This window comes from Fundulus heteroclitus, chromosome 19, assembly GCF_011125445.2.
Source record: "Fundulus heteroclitus isolate FHET01 chromosome 19, MU-UCD_Fhet_4.1, whole genome shotgun sequence".
In the NCBI taxonomy this organism is placed as follows: Eukaryota; Metazoa; Chordata; class Actinopteri; order Cyprinodontiformes; family Fundulidae; genus Fundulus; species Fundulus heteroclitus.
In genome coordinates this window covers 26,617,594-26,633,986 of record NC_046379.1, presented here as the reverse complement: position 1 = coordinate 26,633,986, position 16,393 = coordinate 26,617,594, and the positions used below count along the sequence as shown (strand labels likewise).

The 16,393-nt window shown below is 46.9% G+C and overlaps 2 protein-coding genes across 16 annotated transcripts in view; one reads left to right on the top strand and one right to left on the bottom strand.

Annotated features, from left to right (window-relative positions):
- The first annotated feature begins 871 nt into the window (after positions 1–871).
- LOC105939539 (ALMS1 centrosome and basal body associated protein) lies at positions 872–8,431 on the top strand. The gene is made up of 11 exons (XM_021308239.2): positions 872–1,399; positions 1,545–1,664; positions 3,578–3,733; positions 3,960–4,798; positions 4,900–5,020; positions 5,565–5,786; positions 6,022–6,281; positions 6,445–6,601; positions 7,334–7,391; positions 7,547–7,646; positions 7,789–8,431. Exons 1-11 carry the CDS (start codon positions 991–993, stop codon positions 7,831–7,833), a joined length of 2,487 nt encoding a protein of 828 aa, XP_021163914.2. The 5' UTR covers positions 872–990; the 3' UTR covers positions 7,834–8,431.
- The window catches only part of dctn1b (dynactin 1b), a 51,814-nt gene continuing 43,482 nt past the window's right edge, over positions 8,062–16,393 (bottom strand). For 13 of the 15 annotated variants that reach the window (XM_036150498.1, XM_036150486.1, XM_036150492.1 and 10 more), the window contains 9 exons: positions 16,264–16,392; positions 16,020–16,162; positions 15,760–15,926; positions 15,559–15,570; positions 13,795–13,922; positions 13,509–13,692; positions 10,816–10,889; positions 10,602–10,691; positions 8,062–10,474 (listed from right to left, as the gene is read on the bottom strand). In XM_036150498.1, coding sequence (XP_036006391.1) covers positions 10,337–10,474; positions 10,602–10,691; positions 10,816–10,889; positions 13,509–13,692; positions 13,795–13,922; positions 15,559–15,570; positions 15,760–15,926; positions 16,020–16,162; positions 16,264–16,392 — 1,065 coding nt within the window. In that variant the 3' untranslated portion in view covers positions 8,062–10,336. The remainder of the gene's footprint in view (positions 10,475–10,601; positions 10,692–10,815; positions 10,890–13,508; positions 13,693–13,794; positions 13,923–15,558; positions 15,571–15,759; positions 15,927–16,019; positions 16,163–16,263; position 16,393) is intronic. The other 2 variants (XR_004933364.1, XM_036150488.1) reach the window with 2 other exon arrangements.

Genomic DNA, 16,393 nt, shown 5'->3' with positions numbered 1-16,393 from the left:
AAGCCCAGATCTAAATCCAAAGGAGAATCTGAGGCAAAGCTTGAATATTGATGGTCACACATGCTCACTGTTCAGGATGAGCAATATCGCAATGAAGAACAGTCTAAAGTGTTAGACATTATGTCATAAGACCTGCAGCTGAAACTGCAGTGAAAGGTGGTTCTGTAAGAAGTGACGTGGGGGGGTGTACAAATTCATGCCACACTCACAGATAAATCATGCCTCCTTTCCTTTCTGCTTCACAATTCTGCAGTACTTTGTGGTTATGAAGGCTTTTACAAGCAGCTGTGGGTCCGTGTTTGCTGTGTAAAAAAAATAAAAAATCATGTGTTGGGATCATCTTGTCGTATTGTGCAGGTCGAGAACAAACCCTCTTTGTTTTTGATTATTTTTTTTCCTTCTTCCAGAGCCAAGGGAGCACAGATACAGAGAGCAGTGCAGCATCCAGTGTCAGCATCAATAAAAACAAGAACCCTGAGGAGGCTGAAGCGTTTCCTACCCTCGCTGATGCTAACAAGCAGCTTGGCCCCGGTGTGGCCCACCCAGACCCCCCCACACATGTCCAGAGCATCCTTCACCTCGACCTAGAGGCCCGAGTCTGTGAGATTGCTGCCAGAGAAGGATTGACGCTCCCTAAAAAGCGACCTCCGGCCCTCACATCCGTCAGCATAGCCGCCCTCAGGCACTCTGCGGCCTCCTCGGCTGCCACTTCCCCAGCACCTCCTCTCAGCCCGCCGTCGGACCCACTCCACCTCACAGAGCTTTCCACAGGAACAGCCCCACCCACATCATCCAACAAGTCTCCTCCACCAAATCTGGATGAAGCGGCGAGGGTTCCTTTGGCCCAGACAGGATCGGTTTATGACCAAAGTGCCAGTTTCAGCACCAGAAACCAGGAGGTACCATCTGAGTCAGCGGCAGGGAATCAGAAAAGGCAAGACACCGTAGGAGGCCGGAGCGAGGAACCTCCTCCACCCGCGCAGGCTCCAGATGAGCCCAGTGTGGCGGTCAAACACGTCAGCGCACATCCTCTCGCTCACCAGACCAGCGAATCGAATTCGGGCTTCAGGACGGGTCCGCCTCCCTCACGTCCGTTTCACTCCGCTCCCCACAGCAGCGGCTCACGCCTCTTCCTCTGCTGTCCCCCGTCCCGGCGCTGACGCTGTCCCGCGCCGGGACCTGGCCAGCCTCGCAGACTCCTCCCCAGCCGTCAGCAGCCCGGACGAAGGCGTCGGCTCGTCAAGTCCAGCGGAACTGCCGTCGCACCACAGACGAGACGCCCCCACCGCCTTTAGAGCCGTCGCTCCTCAGGGGAGCGTCATCACGGCGTCATCAGGGTCCCTCACACAGCGACACAGAGCCACAGCCCCACGGAGTCTCTACTCTGCTGAAACACCAGGTAGGCCCTGAGCAACACGGGCTTTAAAGAGGGTTCCCTTTTGAGTTAGATACTTTAATGGCACTGTTTAACAGAGGAAAATGTATAAAAAAAAGGATGGAAAGTAGCTTTATTAAAAATCTGTTCGCTCCTCCTCTCCCACCAGTGCCTGTGCTGCTGCCTTACAAACCTCGCGGCAGTGAGGAGCTCTTCTACGTCCCTCAGACAGAAGCGGACGTCTCCTTCACAGACCAGTCCAACACAACCCTGGAGAGCTCTCACCCAGGTATGTCTGTCTCGCCTTTCACTGGAGCAGCACATTCAGTGGTTGTTATCGGAGGTTTGCATTATAGACCGACCCGTACTACTGCGTACTTTGGAAGAGGAAGAAAAACCTCAATTTTCAAGTCTAGCCACAGATGTTCTATCGGATTTAGAGCGGGCCATTGTGACCCATAACTACGCCTTTGCATTGTAGCTCTGGACGTGTGTCTTAACTTACTCCCAAGTCTCAAGTTTCTAGCAGCCTCTAACAAGCTTTTTTCTCCCAGGAATGCCCTTTAGTATCAAGCTCCACCTGTCCTCCCATTGTCTTTGATCAGCTTCCCCATCCCTACATCAGCATGGCGTTGCCCCAACGCTTCATAGGGGGGGCTCCATTCAGGGGGAAGTGTGTAGTGCTAGTTTTCCACCACTCAGTGTTTTACATGTTGGCCGAAAAGCGCCTTTGGTCTCACCCGGACAGGCGCTGTCCTCCGCGGGTTAGTGGTGTTCCCCTTCATGGTTTTTGGCAGATTGGAAACGGGACTTTTCGTGGCTTTCTTTCTGCCACTCTCTGTAAATGCCCGGTTTGTGGTGTGGACAGATTTTCCCCCACATGACTCACGAGTCGTCGATCTCTACAGCCCCTCCGGAGTTAAAGTGGACAGGCACGTCTCGCACTGTTTCCGTTCTCAGAGGAAGGATTGAAGAGGGCCTCTTTAGAGGTTCAAAGCTTTTGTAACCAAACTCTCCTTTAATCTTCACCTTTCTGCTGAGGTCTTCTTGCTGACTGTTCACTAAGGTTCTCTGACAAACCTCTTTAAATTATTCATTTTCTTTCCCATACATGCCCTTACCATTGCCTGATTAGTAAAATGAGTTTTCCTCTATTTACCACAGTTGCGTCTATAAGCTGTTTCAGTCTCGGTTCATGACAGAGCGACTCAGGCTGAATCATCTGGGTGCACGTGGGTGTAAAGCGCTCTCGTTCACCTGGCTACTTTGTTGAGTCTCCACTGTAATCGATGAATTAGTGAGAGAACATGAGCTAACTTCAGTATTTATAGCTTTCTTACCTCAGAAGACATTCCAGCAGATGTTTTTCCTCTCATCCCATGCATGTGTGCAACACTGGTGTAATTTCAACTTGTCGCCAGAGGGGGCAGACATTGGCAAAAACTCTAGAACATGTACTATGCTCCTTTAAAAAAAGGCAAAAATAAATGTTTTAGCTAACAATCTGACTCCTGGACGTAGTTGGTTTATTTAGGGGTATCGAAATAAAGGGGGCTGAATACAAACATACGTCACACTTTCTAAGATTTTTTTTATTTTTTTTGTAAAAGAAAATGTGTAATTCTAATAATTATTTATTGATCACCTAAAATCCCCAAAGGATGCATTGAAATTGAAGTTTGTGTTTTCAGCGTGAAAAATGTGTGAATACCTTTTTTCAACAATCTCTAGATTTTACATCTAAATGTATTTATTTATACACACATGCATTAAGTCTGCTGGTTATTGTTACGGCGGTCTTTGTTAAGATGGTTAGTGTTTGGTAAAACCAAACCTGAGGGGCAGCAGGAGTTTTTTTTTTTTTTTTTTTTCAGGCAAAATGCCGTTAAAAGCTGTGGAGGAGGAAAGAGGAGGCTCCCCTCGTGTTCTACCTCTCCGTTAAAGGAAAGCAGGTGGTCTTTTGTAGCACACACCAGACAGCACATCCATTATTCATGTTCAGGGGCAGAGCGAAACAAAGGCAGAGAAGAAAGAGGTAGGCGGAGCAGACCGGAGCCTCCCTGGGACTGAAGGAGGCTGTCCTGAATGCTCGCTGAAATGATTCCCTTACATCTCCAGCAGCTTTTTTTTATTTTATTTTTTATTCTTCCGTCTTGGCTTAATTGCGGCGACGTACCCAACTACCCACGAATCTCCCACCAGGCTCCGACGACGCCGTGCCTCCCAGGTTCAGCAGCGAGGTCCTTGGGGATCAGGACCCGGGGTTGGGCCGCGGAGTCGCCATCAGACACGAGGAGGGGATCTACAGCAAGAGGCTGAAAGCGCCGTCGCTCAGAATGCAGGAGCCTTCAGGCGCAGGTGAGCTGGACACGGCCAGAACACACAGGCCCCCCCCCCCCACGTGAGACAGGAGACACGTTTACTGCTTTGATGGGACGGCCACCCTAATGCAGTTGGTTTTTTTATTCACATAATGACACCTTAGTAACAAGAGTGGAAATGTAACTCTGAAAAATGGTGGAATGGATGTAGAACGTATGCAGGAACCCTATAGATAACCTCTTGGTGTCTTATTTCTCCTCAGATGCTTCTGCGGCGGCACACAGAGGATTAACAGCTTTGAGTCGGACTCCAACGTCGTCTTCCCAGGCGTCGGCTACCGTTACCGCGCAGCCTCCAGTTCACAAGCACAAGGTCTCCCAGAGGGACCGAGGTACCAGCCCCATCCTGTGCCTCCGTTACAAACCAACTGAGCCCACTCCTCACAGGTTCCATCCGGCACTTATAGAAAGGGTCCAGACGCAGGTCAGAGAGCGAGCCGGTCCTCCACCGGCCCCCCGACACAGCAGCAACACCCTGGACCACCTGTGGCAGAAGTTCTGTGAACAGTGGAGCAAGGAGGAGACGCACGCCGCCAGCGATGGAGAGGCTTCGCTGCTGGAGCGGTTAGAGCGTCTGTCCCGTGTGATTCATGGATCGCATGTCCGGGAAGGACAGGGTTATTATCTTCCTGAAGCGCCTGCGAGGACACCGAGGAGGGCAGAGAGAAACATGGGAAGGAGAGCGGGAGGAGGCAGAGAAGCAGATCTTCCAGCTCTACGGAGGCTGCAGGCGGAGGAGCCTGAGCTTCCTGCAGAGAGCGACAGCTGCGTCTCCAACAGCTCCTCCCAGGACCGCCCGTTCTCCCCAGCAGACAGAGACCGTCCAGAGAGCCCGTCCGGCTCCACGTCCACCGTGGATACGGCGCGGCTCGTCCGAGCTTTCGGCGCCGCCAGGGTGAGGCACCCGAGGAGCGGCTCTAGCCTCAGGAAACTGTACGGCGCCATCGACAAGCAGAGGGAGGCGGGGGAACGCAGCAGGGGGACCAAGGGGGACTCCTCGGTCACCCTCACGCCGTCAGAAGCATCCGGCACAGACGCATCGGTACGCGTACCTTCAGCTTTCTGTCCCCCCCCCCACCCCCCCCCACCCCCACCCCGGCTCTGTGAATCATCTGGCTGAAGCGTTTTCCATCTCGTCCTCAGGTTGTTCCTGATTCTGCGTCCACACCTAGCACGTACACCGCCGTCTCGCCGCACCGCGGACCGACCCGGGCTCTGACGGCCAAGAGAGCTGTAAGAGTGGTCGACAAAAGTATCCAGGCAGGTCAGTCAGTGGGAGCTTTGAATGGCGAGGACTGATGAAAACGTCCTGATTTTTGCAGCGTACAGGTATTTACCGTATTTGTACGACCATAAGGCGCACTAAATATTCTCCGCCCGTTTACGTCCTCAGCTCTCTATCCGTCTCTGTCAGGAGGACAGAGTAGTTGGACTAAACTGCCCTGTTTTTAACATAAGGCCAAAATAAATATAACTTTTATATTGAATTAACTGACCAGGTTTATTGTTGCTTGTGTGTACTCTGGGCGCGGGCTGCCTAAAGGTTCTCACATATTCAGGTGTAAGGGTGTAAGGATTTTTAAGTGCGCCTTATAGTCCGAAAAAATACATTATGAAGGAAGGAACGGGAATTGTTTTCTTTCTGACATTTGCTCTAAGCGCAGAGTAGGAGCTCGGTGTGGGGAGATATCTAAGCAGCAGAGACCTCTTCAGTTTTCAGTCTTTTTTAAAAAGAGAGCTGTGAGGAAATGTGCGTAAAGCCGATTGAAGTCTGGAACGTGTTTCCACCTCTGCCCCCGTTTCCTCAGGCGAGCTGGAGATCGTTCATAACGGGACCCGACGGCACACCAGAGATGTTGGGACTACGTTCCCTTCTCCTGGAGAGGCCAGAGCTTTGGAGCAGATCTCCTCCTCTTCGTCCAGCACCGTGGGAGGAAGAGGAGGAGCAGGGGGGAGAGTTCCTCCCAAATCCAACAACTGTCAGAAGCAGAAAAAGAGCAAGAGGAGCCCCTCCAAGCAGTACCCCAAAGGTAGGTGCACCTCCTGCAGCACCTCGCTAGAGGGTTATGTGACAGACGGGCACTGATGTGTTTACATGTAGGTACTCCTGGGTTAATCTCAGTAAAACAGCTGAAATCTCTGCTTGCAATGAATCAATGAATCGTTTTGTGACTGTGTGTGTCTGTGTGTGGTCGGTATCCGGTCGTCGTTTGAACGTGGACTAACAGCCTCCATGCGTTTGGTGTTTTCTTCCCTGTGTTTAAGGCGTTTCGTGGTTCATCTCTGCTGACAGCCTGAGGTCCGAGGCGAGGAAGGAGAACCGGCCCGGGGAGCCGTGGGCCGGGAGGCAGAACGCGGCGTGGTTTGAGCCGTGCAGCAGAGTCCGTCCGTGGAGGGAGCCGCTCAGACAGAGACAGGTCCACGAGGACGGAAGCAGCCAATCACATTTCATCGCTCAGCCCGAGCCGGACCCATATCCTAGAACCAAAATATCGTCCTCTGCTCTAACACGGGTCTCCTTGCAAGTTAGTTTTCCTTTTGGTCTTCAGAAAGACGGATTCAGATGCGAAATGAATCGGATTTTGCCATGTTTAACATAAGCTTTGTAGTGTTTTTAGGTTTCAAAGCTGCAGAAAGGCTGACAAAGGAAATGATATTTCCCTCTAACCTGTTGCTCCGTCCCCGCAGGAGGCTCTGGAGATGTGCCGCCCAGAGTTTATCTCTCGATCCAAGCAGAGGGTGAGATGCCTGGCTCTGCAGGCAGACGAGCGGAGGCTGCAGGCCGTGTTCAGCCGAGAGAGAAACCTGCCGTTCAAGCAGCCAGGAGGAGCCTGGAGGTCTGCAGGTACGCAGCGGCAGAGGAGGAAAGAGAAGCATCGCTCCATGCTGTCGGTTCAGACCGCCCGAGTTACACTGACTGTAAAACCATTCACACCACTTTCCACATGGTGGCGCTCCATTGTGAAGTGGAAGGAAAAGTTCACGCTTTTAAATCAAAAGTTAGATTTTCTCCAATTAAAAATCGGGCCCTGTGTGTCGGGCATTTGTATTCAGCCTCGCTGAGTCAAGCTCACTTAGACTGCATGGGGAGTGCCTGGGAACATTAAACGCAGAATCTTCCAGTTTGATTTAGGTCTGAGCTTTGACTAGGCCACTCTGACAAAGTGTTTGAGCTGAATCATTCCACTGAAGCTCTGGCTGTTCGCTGCACAGTTTCAAGTGGCTCCATCAATCTTTCCATCGACTCCTATCCTGCTAAAGAAAGCGTTCCCAGGGCACGATGTCGCCACCACCATGTTCCAGAATTCAGCCTGTAAACCCAAACATAACATTTTTGGCCCGTCCCACCACAGGCATCTGCTGTGTTTCCTACGAGGCTCGCGGCAAACAGGAAATGAGACTCTTATAGATCTTAACACTCTCCCATAAAGGCCCGAGTTGTGCGGTGCACGTCAAAGTATTGATAATGACGGATCTCCCCAGCTCCTCCAGAGTCGCCATGGGCCTAACAAACATTAATGTTTGATGGTGTGAAAGCGCTGTAGCAGCTGAATGTTTTTTTTTTTTTTCTGCAAAGGCGCTGCCCTGTTGAGGAGAGCGGTACCCAGGAAGGAAATGATCCAGAGGTCCAAACTGTAAGCATTTAATGTCTGATATTTACGCATCGTAACTCTCATATGACATAAAAAGCTTTCCGGTTCTGTCAACAAACTCAGTCCCAGCCCTACAGAGTAATAATGTCTGCTCAGAGTGTCTCACATTTTGTGTAAATGTCCTCTTACTGCGACAGAATCTACGAGAATCTCCCAGAGGTGCGGCGCAGGAGAGAGGAGGAAAGAAGGAAAGCGGAGTATCGGTCCTACAGACTGAACGCCCAGCTCTACAATAAGGTACCACCGGTGGTTCTGATTCACAGCCCATTAGTCAGCAGCTCAGTCCTAAGATCCGAGTCTCCGGCATTTCCCTGACCGTTTGCCCACCGTTAACGGTACGTAGGATGACTGACCCGCTGCTTTTCTTCGGCTCTTTCAGAGAATCACGGAGCGGGTCCTGGGCAGGAGAACGGCCTGGCACTGACACAGCGCCACCATCTTGCTCTTCATGTTACAAATCGTGTTTAAATGTTTGGAACTGTTCAACATAGAGCTAAGCATAGAGATTTGTTGTTTGTTTATTTACCATGAGGATGATTTTATTCTTTTTTTTGCTGACATTTTTAGAAATAATGCTGTAAAAAAACAGAAACTTGAAATCAGTTGTTTTCTATTAAAGTGATTTTAAAGTTTTTTTTAAAAAAATGTTTGAAAAAGAATGCCTTGTTTTGTTGTGGTGCTGTGAAACAACGGAGGCGGCAGAGATGCGCTGGCTTCCATGGGTTTATTGATCGGTTATTGGTTGGTCAGCAACAGGGAACCATACAGGGACGAGTCGGACAAGCTGCGGATTCACTACATCACTGAGAGCACAGCTGGATAAGGACAACACATCTGCTCGTTTCAGCTTGACCTACTTTCATACAAATGCACTATGCCCGTCAAATTAATAAATAAAACTTTAAGTTAATAGCGGTGTGTAAACATAAGTAGCCACAAAATACGTCAGTATAAAGGTTGGGTTGGATTCAGCCTTGGCGGGTGCGGTGGAAAAAAAACATTCTTTGGCAAAAAAAAAAAAAGAAACATAGTTTTGCTTCAAGAATGTCCAGCCAAATAAAAGAAATAAAATAAAAACTAAGGCAGGTGACTGACGGCTGCAGGGTTAAGGCTCGGACAAAGTTCCAGTCTCTAGAAGCAGAACTCCACATAGTACTGGTGTTACTCACACAAGCTGAAGCTTAAGCCAGCCGCGTCTATGGAAACCTGCGGGTGGAGGAACGTCCGCCCAGATGTTGACCGGGGGTCCACGGAAGCTGCTCTGCTCCTTCAGCCTCCGCGTTCTCATCCAACCGTTACTAAAATCCTCCATCTGTTTGTGCGTGTTTCAACTAAGGTGCTGGATTTTCTTGTGCAAATCCTACTGCTTGCACTCTTTTGTTTTTACCTCCCATCACAATTTGCCTTCATAAAATCAAGCTAAGGCCTGAACACAATATTCTGACCGCCTAAACAGATCCTAACACCGTGTCATAGTTCCTCCTATAACAGGATCCCTTGTGTTTTGCTGCATAATAATTCACACAGGAGCAGACGAGAGGTCGATAAATACAGTCTTTGTGAGTCTGGGCAGCATGCATCGGTTTATCTGCTCTACTTTAAGTCAAACCAGGCTGAAATCAATGATTAATGAAAAACAAAATGGTGATTTTCTTTCTCATTAGATAATTTTGAGGCCAATTTCTAAACTGACTATGGTTTGACCCGCCGGTACCAATCTTTCCTTAAAAACGACTAGGGAATATGACGGAACGCCATTCAAAGTATTTATTTTTTCTTAGCTTTCCTGCCATGACTGATAATGATTAACTTATATTAGAAGCTGCGGTGACATCATGCTGCTGTGTGAGTGATTATTCCCTGTAAAACAAGACTTTATTGATATTATACGATTAAGGCAGAAATGATTTGCATGTTATGTTAGCGGTTAGCATGGTCAGTGAGGCTAGTATTACTAAAAGAGTGAATTAAGATCCTACTGCAACTGATATTTGCAAACCCAGCATCACAGACAGGTTTAAAGCTCATAGGGATAAAACAAAACAGCCCCTTCGCTTAACTTTGTTCAGCCTTCCTGTTCTCTGCTATAAGTCCTACTCTCTCGCAGCCTGAATTAACTTCAGACATGCTTCCATATATCATGGACTCTACAGTTTCCTTTCAGCTTCTTACACGTCAGCGTTTTTTTACACACCACATTGATAATAGCTAGCTCTGAGTCATCACTCAGGAACAACTTCCACACTGAAGATTGTTGTCTCTGCAACCTGATGGCGCTAAGATGTGGTGCCTTTACTGACCCAGAAATTTTTTTGGATTTTTCATTTTCTGACCAGCAAGTCACCGAACAAGCTGAAATCTGACAGAATAAAATACATTGAAAATATAACTAAAGGCCTGAAAACCAGTTTTAACTGTAGATAAATCGGCATTTTGTAATGTCGGTCTGAAGATGCTAAGGTTCAATGCTCTTGTTAGGACTTTTTTTTTCCCAAAACGCATTGGTACCACCATTTTATTAACTATTACTGTGTGAATATTTTTATGCTAAAACAGCTTAAAACCTAATTCAGTTTTGTGACGATCCAGTAAAGATCGATTAAACATTTACGGTCAAGTTTTTGACTGTCAAGCCTAATTCTTTTGCCATCCTCACTTAAAACTGTGATCAGGACGGGGCAGCATCAGAACCGAGCTCGGTACCGCCGCATAAATAAACTGCGAGGGAACTGAGATCCTAAACGTGTCACGTGCATCTACAGAGCTGCTAACATGGAGATAGTTTCCAGTTCTTAATCTTCCACGTGATGCTGTCATCCCCTCTTGGCTTGACTCGTTTGGCCTGGCGGAGGTGGAGGGGAGCAGAAACCGACGGTGGGGTGCGTTTATGGTGCCGCGGCAGGTGGGATCGCAGGGTCGAGCAACGTTTAGGTCCGCAGGAGACCGTGGACTCTCTGCAGCTGGGACTGGGACAGAACGAGGCGGTGGACCTGCTCCTGACCACGAGGACATGGCAACATGACTCGACCCACCAGCACCGTGTCCGAGTGTTTCTCTTCGGTCGCCTGAAAACAGAACAAACAAAAAAAGAGGGGTGAGATCTCTGCGTGTTCACTGGGGCCTATAAGCGAAGGGGTTCCAAGGTTAGTTGAAGGTCATGTTTGTTATACAGCCTGCGGCAGAGTTTTTCACCTTAACGAAGGAGGTGGAGGGGAACGTAGCGAAATCTGACGAGACTCGAGCTCCAGGCTGCAGGTTGACCACATGCTCTGCTACCTCGCCCTGGACAGAAGCAGAGATGTGCTGATTGAAACTCCTGATGCCTCTGAGGTCATCACTTCAGCGCCTTTAATACTAAACACTAATTTTTTTTTAATTCCGGCATGCTTGGTTTTGAATGCTTCACCTTCAGTTTGTCCAGGGTCTCTCTCAGGGACTGGAGACGCGCCGTCTGCTCCAGGAGCTGAGCGCTAGGTGTCACTGCAGGACCAACAAAACGTTAGAGAACGTGTTAAATCTGTATAAACGGAGACGCGTTCAGTTAGTGGAGCTGATGGTTTCAGGCGATGCTGAAACATACATCTACTTAAAATAGAAGACACTGAGGGCTGAAAGCTCCATAACATCTTGGGTTTAAACTTTACTGCAAAAGCTGTAATAATGGAAATAATGTGTTATTAATGTTGACTTAGAGCATCGATATGCTTCAATGTAAAATAAGTACAGAAGTTTCTGTCGAGTAACAAAAGCTAAGTTTATTTATTAAATGAATATTAATTATTTAATTTCCCTTTGGGATTAATTAGTAAAGTAATTTTAAATTGAATTAAAATAACATGCTCTGCAAAAGTATCATACCCCTGTGAAAAATGTGACGTGTTTGTATTTTTTCCAGATATACTGAATGAAATCTAAAGCCATCATTTACCTTCAGAAGCCACTTAATTGGTAATTGTGTTAGTTAATCTCAGTACAAGTCCAGCTGTTCTTTTTCTGAGCTCAGAGGTTTGTCAGAGAACATTAGTGAACAAACATCATCACGAAGACCAAGGAGCGCTGCTGAGAAGACAGGGGGAAAGTTAACAAACTGGAAATCTCCCAATCCTCCAAGCCAGAACGTTTGGATTAACAAACTGTTATCATACTGCTCTCCTGAGGGGATCCATCAGTCAGTACGGGGGGAATGAACAGAGGGGACTCCCTTTTTGAACATTTTAACACGACTGGACTTGAGGGACTCAACGATATCATGCTTTCCTGGTTAATTTTCAGCGCTTTTATTTTTTAAAGGCTCCTAAATGCTTGTGCCAAATGTAACTCAAAGTGAATTTCATCTGTATACACTATTGTTTAAAGAGAGGGTGTGGGTGTTATTGTAGTTCTGTTTGGTTTTTATTTAGTCTTCTCTGTGAAAAAGGGAGCGTAATTGTACATTCTTCTGCATTTAACCCTAACCCCTAATGAAGCAGTGGGCAGCTTTTCTTTTACGGAGCATTCTGGGACATAGGGTCTTGCTCAGGGACCCACAGTGGCAGTCTGTGGGGATTGAACCTGGTACCTACAGCCTCAGAATACAAGCATGCTGCTCTAACCACTGGGCCACCACTCCCCTCATGTTAGTTATACTAACTACAAATCTTTGTTAATGAATGTATATCCTCAATAAATATATCTATTCAAAAAAAAAAAAAAGACATTTCAGGTTAGGTTATGACACGATAGCCCATCTGACAGAGCACCATTGTTTTAGGTCATTTATCTAAAAGAAAGAGTACGGCACAGCAGGCAACAGAAATATGGCTCCACACTAACTGTCAGCCAGGGAAGGAGAGCCATGGGAGCTCTGGAGGAGCTGCAGAGATCCACAGCTTAGATGCTCGGTGTTGACATGGCAACTATTAGTTGTGCACTCCCCAGGAGGAAGAGTGTGCTCTGGTCGGATGAGACCAAACATGTTGTTTTTACTGTATTCCAACATCCAAAACACTGTGGTGGAAACACTGAGCTATATAATACACTGGAGTGCTGATTTTGCCGAAAAACTGAAGTCACTGGCCGCCATCTTGCTACTCCCTACTCTCACAGAATCCCATAGGATTTGCTTGCAATAACAAGCAGTTTTCTGGCTCTGTGAAAACGTTTCATAGGTAATTCTACAGTCAGTGGATGTACTAACTACTAGGAAATTAGGTGCTGAAATATTTTACATGTTATTCATATTAAATATATATATATATATATATATATATGTATATATAAGTATGTGTATATGTATATATGTAAATATATGTATACATATATGTAAATATATGTTTTTGTATATTGTTATTTATATATTTATAAATATTATATATATATTTAAATAAATAAAATGCAAAATATTTCAGCACATGACTTTCTCGGTCCTTGATAGTTTTAGAACATAACATAAAAGTACATGGCATTTGACATTTTAAAAGTTTTAAGCCCCCCCTAAACATGAAATAAATCCTTGTTATTGGATGCTGTAGCGCACATATTCCCTAGTTACTGGAGGAAAATAGGGAGTACCGATATGGCGGCTGGTGGCATCAAAGCGACTCGTTCTAACAGCGGGCTATTAGAACTCCAGTGTATAATATAGCTCAGTGGATGGAAACAATAAAGCAGCATCATGTTGCCGCGGTACTCTTCTTCAGCCAGGGCAAGCAACCTAGTCAGAGATGATGGGAAGATATACGAAGCTAAATACCCGACAATTCTGCAAGAAGCTGCAAAAGACTTGAGACTTAGAGGTTCACCCTCCAGCAGGACAACAATCCTACACATACAGCCAGAGCTGCAATGGGACTGTTTAGATCAAAGCATGTATATACGTTAGAATGACCTAGTCAAAGTTCAGGCCTAAATACAACGATGTGCAAAGCTGGTAAAGAAACACCCCTAAAGACATGCAGCCGGATTTTATTTGTAAAATTATTTGAAAATAATTTTATTTTCCGTCTGTTTTTTGACAGGCTTTGTGTGGGCCTGTGACAAAAACAAAAAAAAAATCTGAGTAAAATGCACCAGAACCTGACTGGAACTCAGCGTCATCTAACTCGGTCCACACACACTAACCCGGAGACTTCCCAGTGACGTCCACCACCTTGACGTTGGCGCTCATCTGGAGCAAAGTCTCCAGCAGCTGGTCGGTCTTGCGGTAGAGGGCGCTGGAGAGCACTTCAGGACGTCCTTCCTTGGAGGGAAGCTTGGTGACGTTGAGAGGCGGCAGCGAGGCGAGCTGAGTTCGCATCTTCTCGGCCTGCCGGGGGGAGCGCGCATCAGATGGCGGCGGAAAACGAAAACGCAGGGATGCGGATTTTTTTTTTTTTTTTTTTGGATCAGGCTCAGAGACAAATCTCACCTTCAGCCTGTTGTTCTCGTTCTTCAGGTGCTTGATGCAGAGTCTCTGAGCTTCGATTTGCTGAGTCAGCAGAGGAGAGTCGATCACCTGGACGCCGGAGCCCGAGTCGACTCCTGCTATCATGTTGCCTGTAGAGGAGAACCGGAGGGTGACGCTGGGTGAACATCTGGCCTGAGCCGAGGCTTTCAGTTAAACAAAGACATCTAGACGCCGCCATCGTCATATAAACACAAACCTCTCTTTAGTTCAGGGTTTTCGCTCTTCTTTTCCCTAACTCAAGCTTTTTATTGGAAATAAATCAAGCAAAGTCAAGGTTTGAGTATTTACAGTGTCCACTCGTTACTCGTTTTAGGTCAAATTATGAGAAACACTCCCCCCTGCCTGCTGCCATTCTAAAGCAAGCTCTGCACCGGTGACAGTCATCTTTAGTTGACGGTTGTGGCCTTTACTGGGATTTTTTGGGTATCCCTGAAGCTTACCCTTACGACAGATGAGCCCCTCTCCCTGAAAGTGTGAGATGAGACAACTTTATAGAATTTGGCAGTACAGAAAATGTAAGGAGCTTCCAAAGAGGACGCTCTCCTGCATGAGGGCTGCTCATTTAGGCTGTTAGCTCTAAACAGAAAGTGAGATTTCAGAAACTAACAGGAAGCGGCATGCTTTACAGCATAGTTGCTCTCTTCTTAATCTCCTGTTCTATCTCTCATGGCACACGTCGGGTTAATTTGTTGGCAAACTTTTCCGAATCTCCCTGTTGAGGTACGGGGTCCACTAACTCTACCGGGACTGCTTAGGATGCTTGAACAGTCTAAAATTTCAGCGCTCTATTTATTCTGCCTTTGTTTTAAAACAATAGTAAGACCCTGCTTGATTTGAAGTTCCTACATTTCGTGCCGTAATTCTCTGTAGTCGTGTGTTATTACCATGGATGCGTCTGTCCAGTGAAATGGGAGGTTTTACTGTGTTTAGAGACGGATCTTTGAGTTGGGGCTAATTTCTCCATTGATTTTCCCCAACGTGGGACAAGTTATCCTCTTTCGTAAAAAAGTCAAAATAATTTTATATATACATTTTTCTAAAACAATGTAATTATAAATTTATGCACGCAAAAAAAGAGCGGTATATGTAGTTCCTGTAGAGACATCTGGATTCACATCTGTATCAGCAGGTCTAACATCCATCACAAAGGCTCAGATCAGGTCCTCTCTATATGCGAGGTATGGCTCCTCTGGGGCGAAGCAATGATCTCAGCATGTTTATGTGGTTCTAACCAAGGTTGACATATTAAAGGATATTTCACCTACCTCTCCCTTCTAAAACAACCATTCAGCCTTTCTAATTCAATCAGAGAGACAGCGTGAAACCAGCCAGCCTGTCCTTGTTACTGCTTTCCTCTGAGCTAACAATAGCAACCTATTTAAGGCAGGACTAAAACACAGTAGGCATGAGGTTTTTGTGATTATTTTAATCCTCATTACTGTTCATTAAATTCTAACAGTCCCAAAACGTTTGGCCACATCTGTAGGTGGAAAACATCCGTTTATTTCAGCTAACCATAGCAGCAGTGTGTGGCACACAGGGACAATCTATGATCATAAAGCAAATGTTCAGGATGTCTGCGGTCAGCTGAAGGATTTCCTAATTTTTAAACCGATGTTGGTTGATTTGGGCCCGATGGTGTTAAACATGCATGTTTTATTTAACTCCATGAAACAATGAACTGAACATCATGCAGAATCACATCAGATGCAAGCCGGCGGATACCTTTCTGTTCCTCTGAGGAGTAAAGCAGGAGAAAGGAAAAGAGCAAGATAAGATGGGAGAAAATGTTATTTCTGTAGAAACATTTTTTTCAATACTTTAAAATACTGGGAGGGTTAAATGTGTTAGATTGAAACTTAGACAGCTGGAGCAGTAACATGCAGGTGTGTTTTTTTTAGTGTCACCTAACTTCCTCTCACTCACCTCCAGCTATTCCAGAGACGATGGAGGCGATTCCCGATGGGCCGCTGCCTCTCAGTCCGTCAGCGGTCATCTTCGACTGGCTGTTGATTCGCTGCTTCAGCTCCGACTTCTCGGACTCCAGCTGGTCGATGTCCGCCTGCAGGGCGTCCATGGTCTCCTCAAACTCCCTGCAGAGAGGACATCATCACAGAGTCAGAGGGCCGTCGCACCGCCTGCCGCCCGGGTTGAGTTCAGGACGTCCGCTCTGAAATCCTGATTACTTCTCCTTCTTCTTCAGCAGGGTCTGGGCCTCATCCAGGCGGGTCTGGATCTTCTCAACGCGTTCGTCTGCGTCTTTGGACGAGCTGTCCAGCTTCTTTTCCAGCAGGCTGAGACGGATGTTCGCCTCGCTCAGCTCCTCTCCCTGAAACGTCACACAACGTGATGCAGTTACGTTTGTATTTGAGCCTGAACGAGCAAATCCACACTAAATGAGAAGTTGTGCATCTAATGCTTGTTCTCTACCTTTATCTTTAGAGACTTCTTTAGCTCTTTGATAACAGTTTCTCTGTCCTCCAGCTTCAAGCCGAGACCTTCTGCGTCTGTGATTTCTGCTCGGAGAGCTCCAGCTCTCAGATCCACCGGAGGAGGGTTC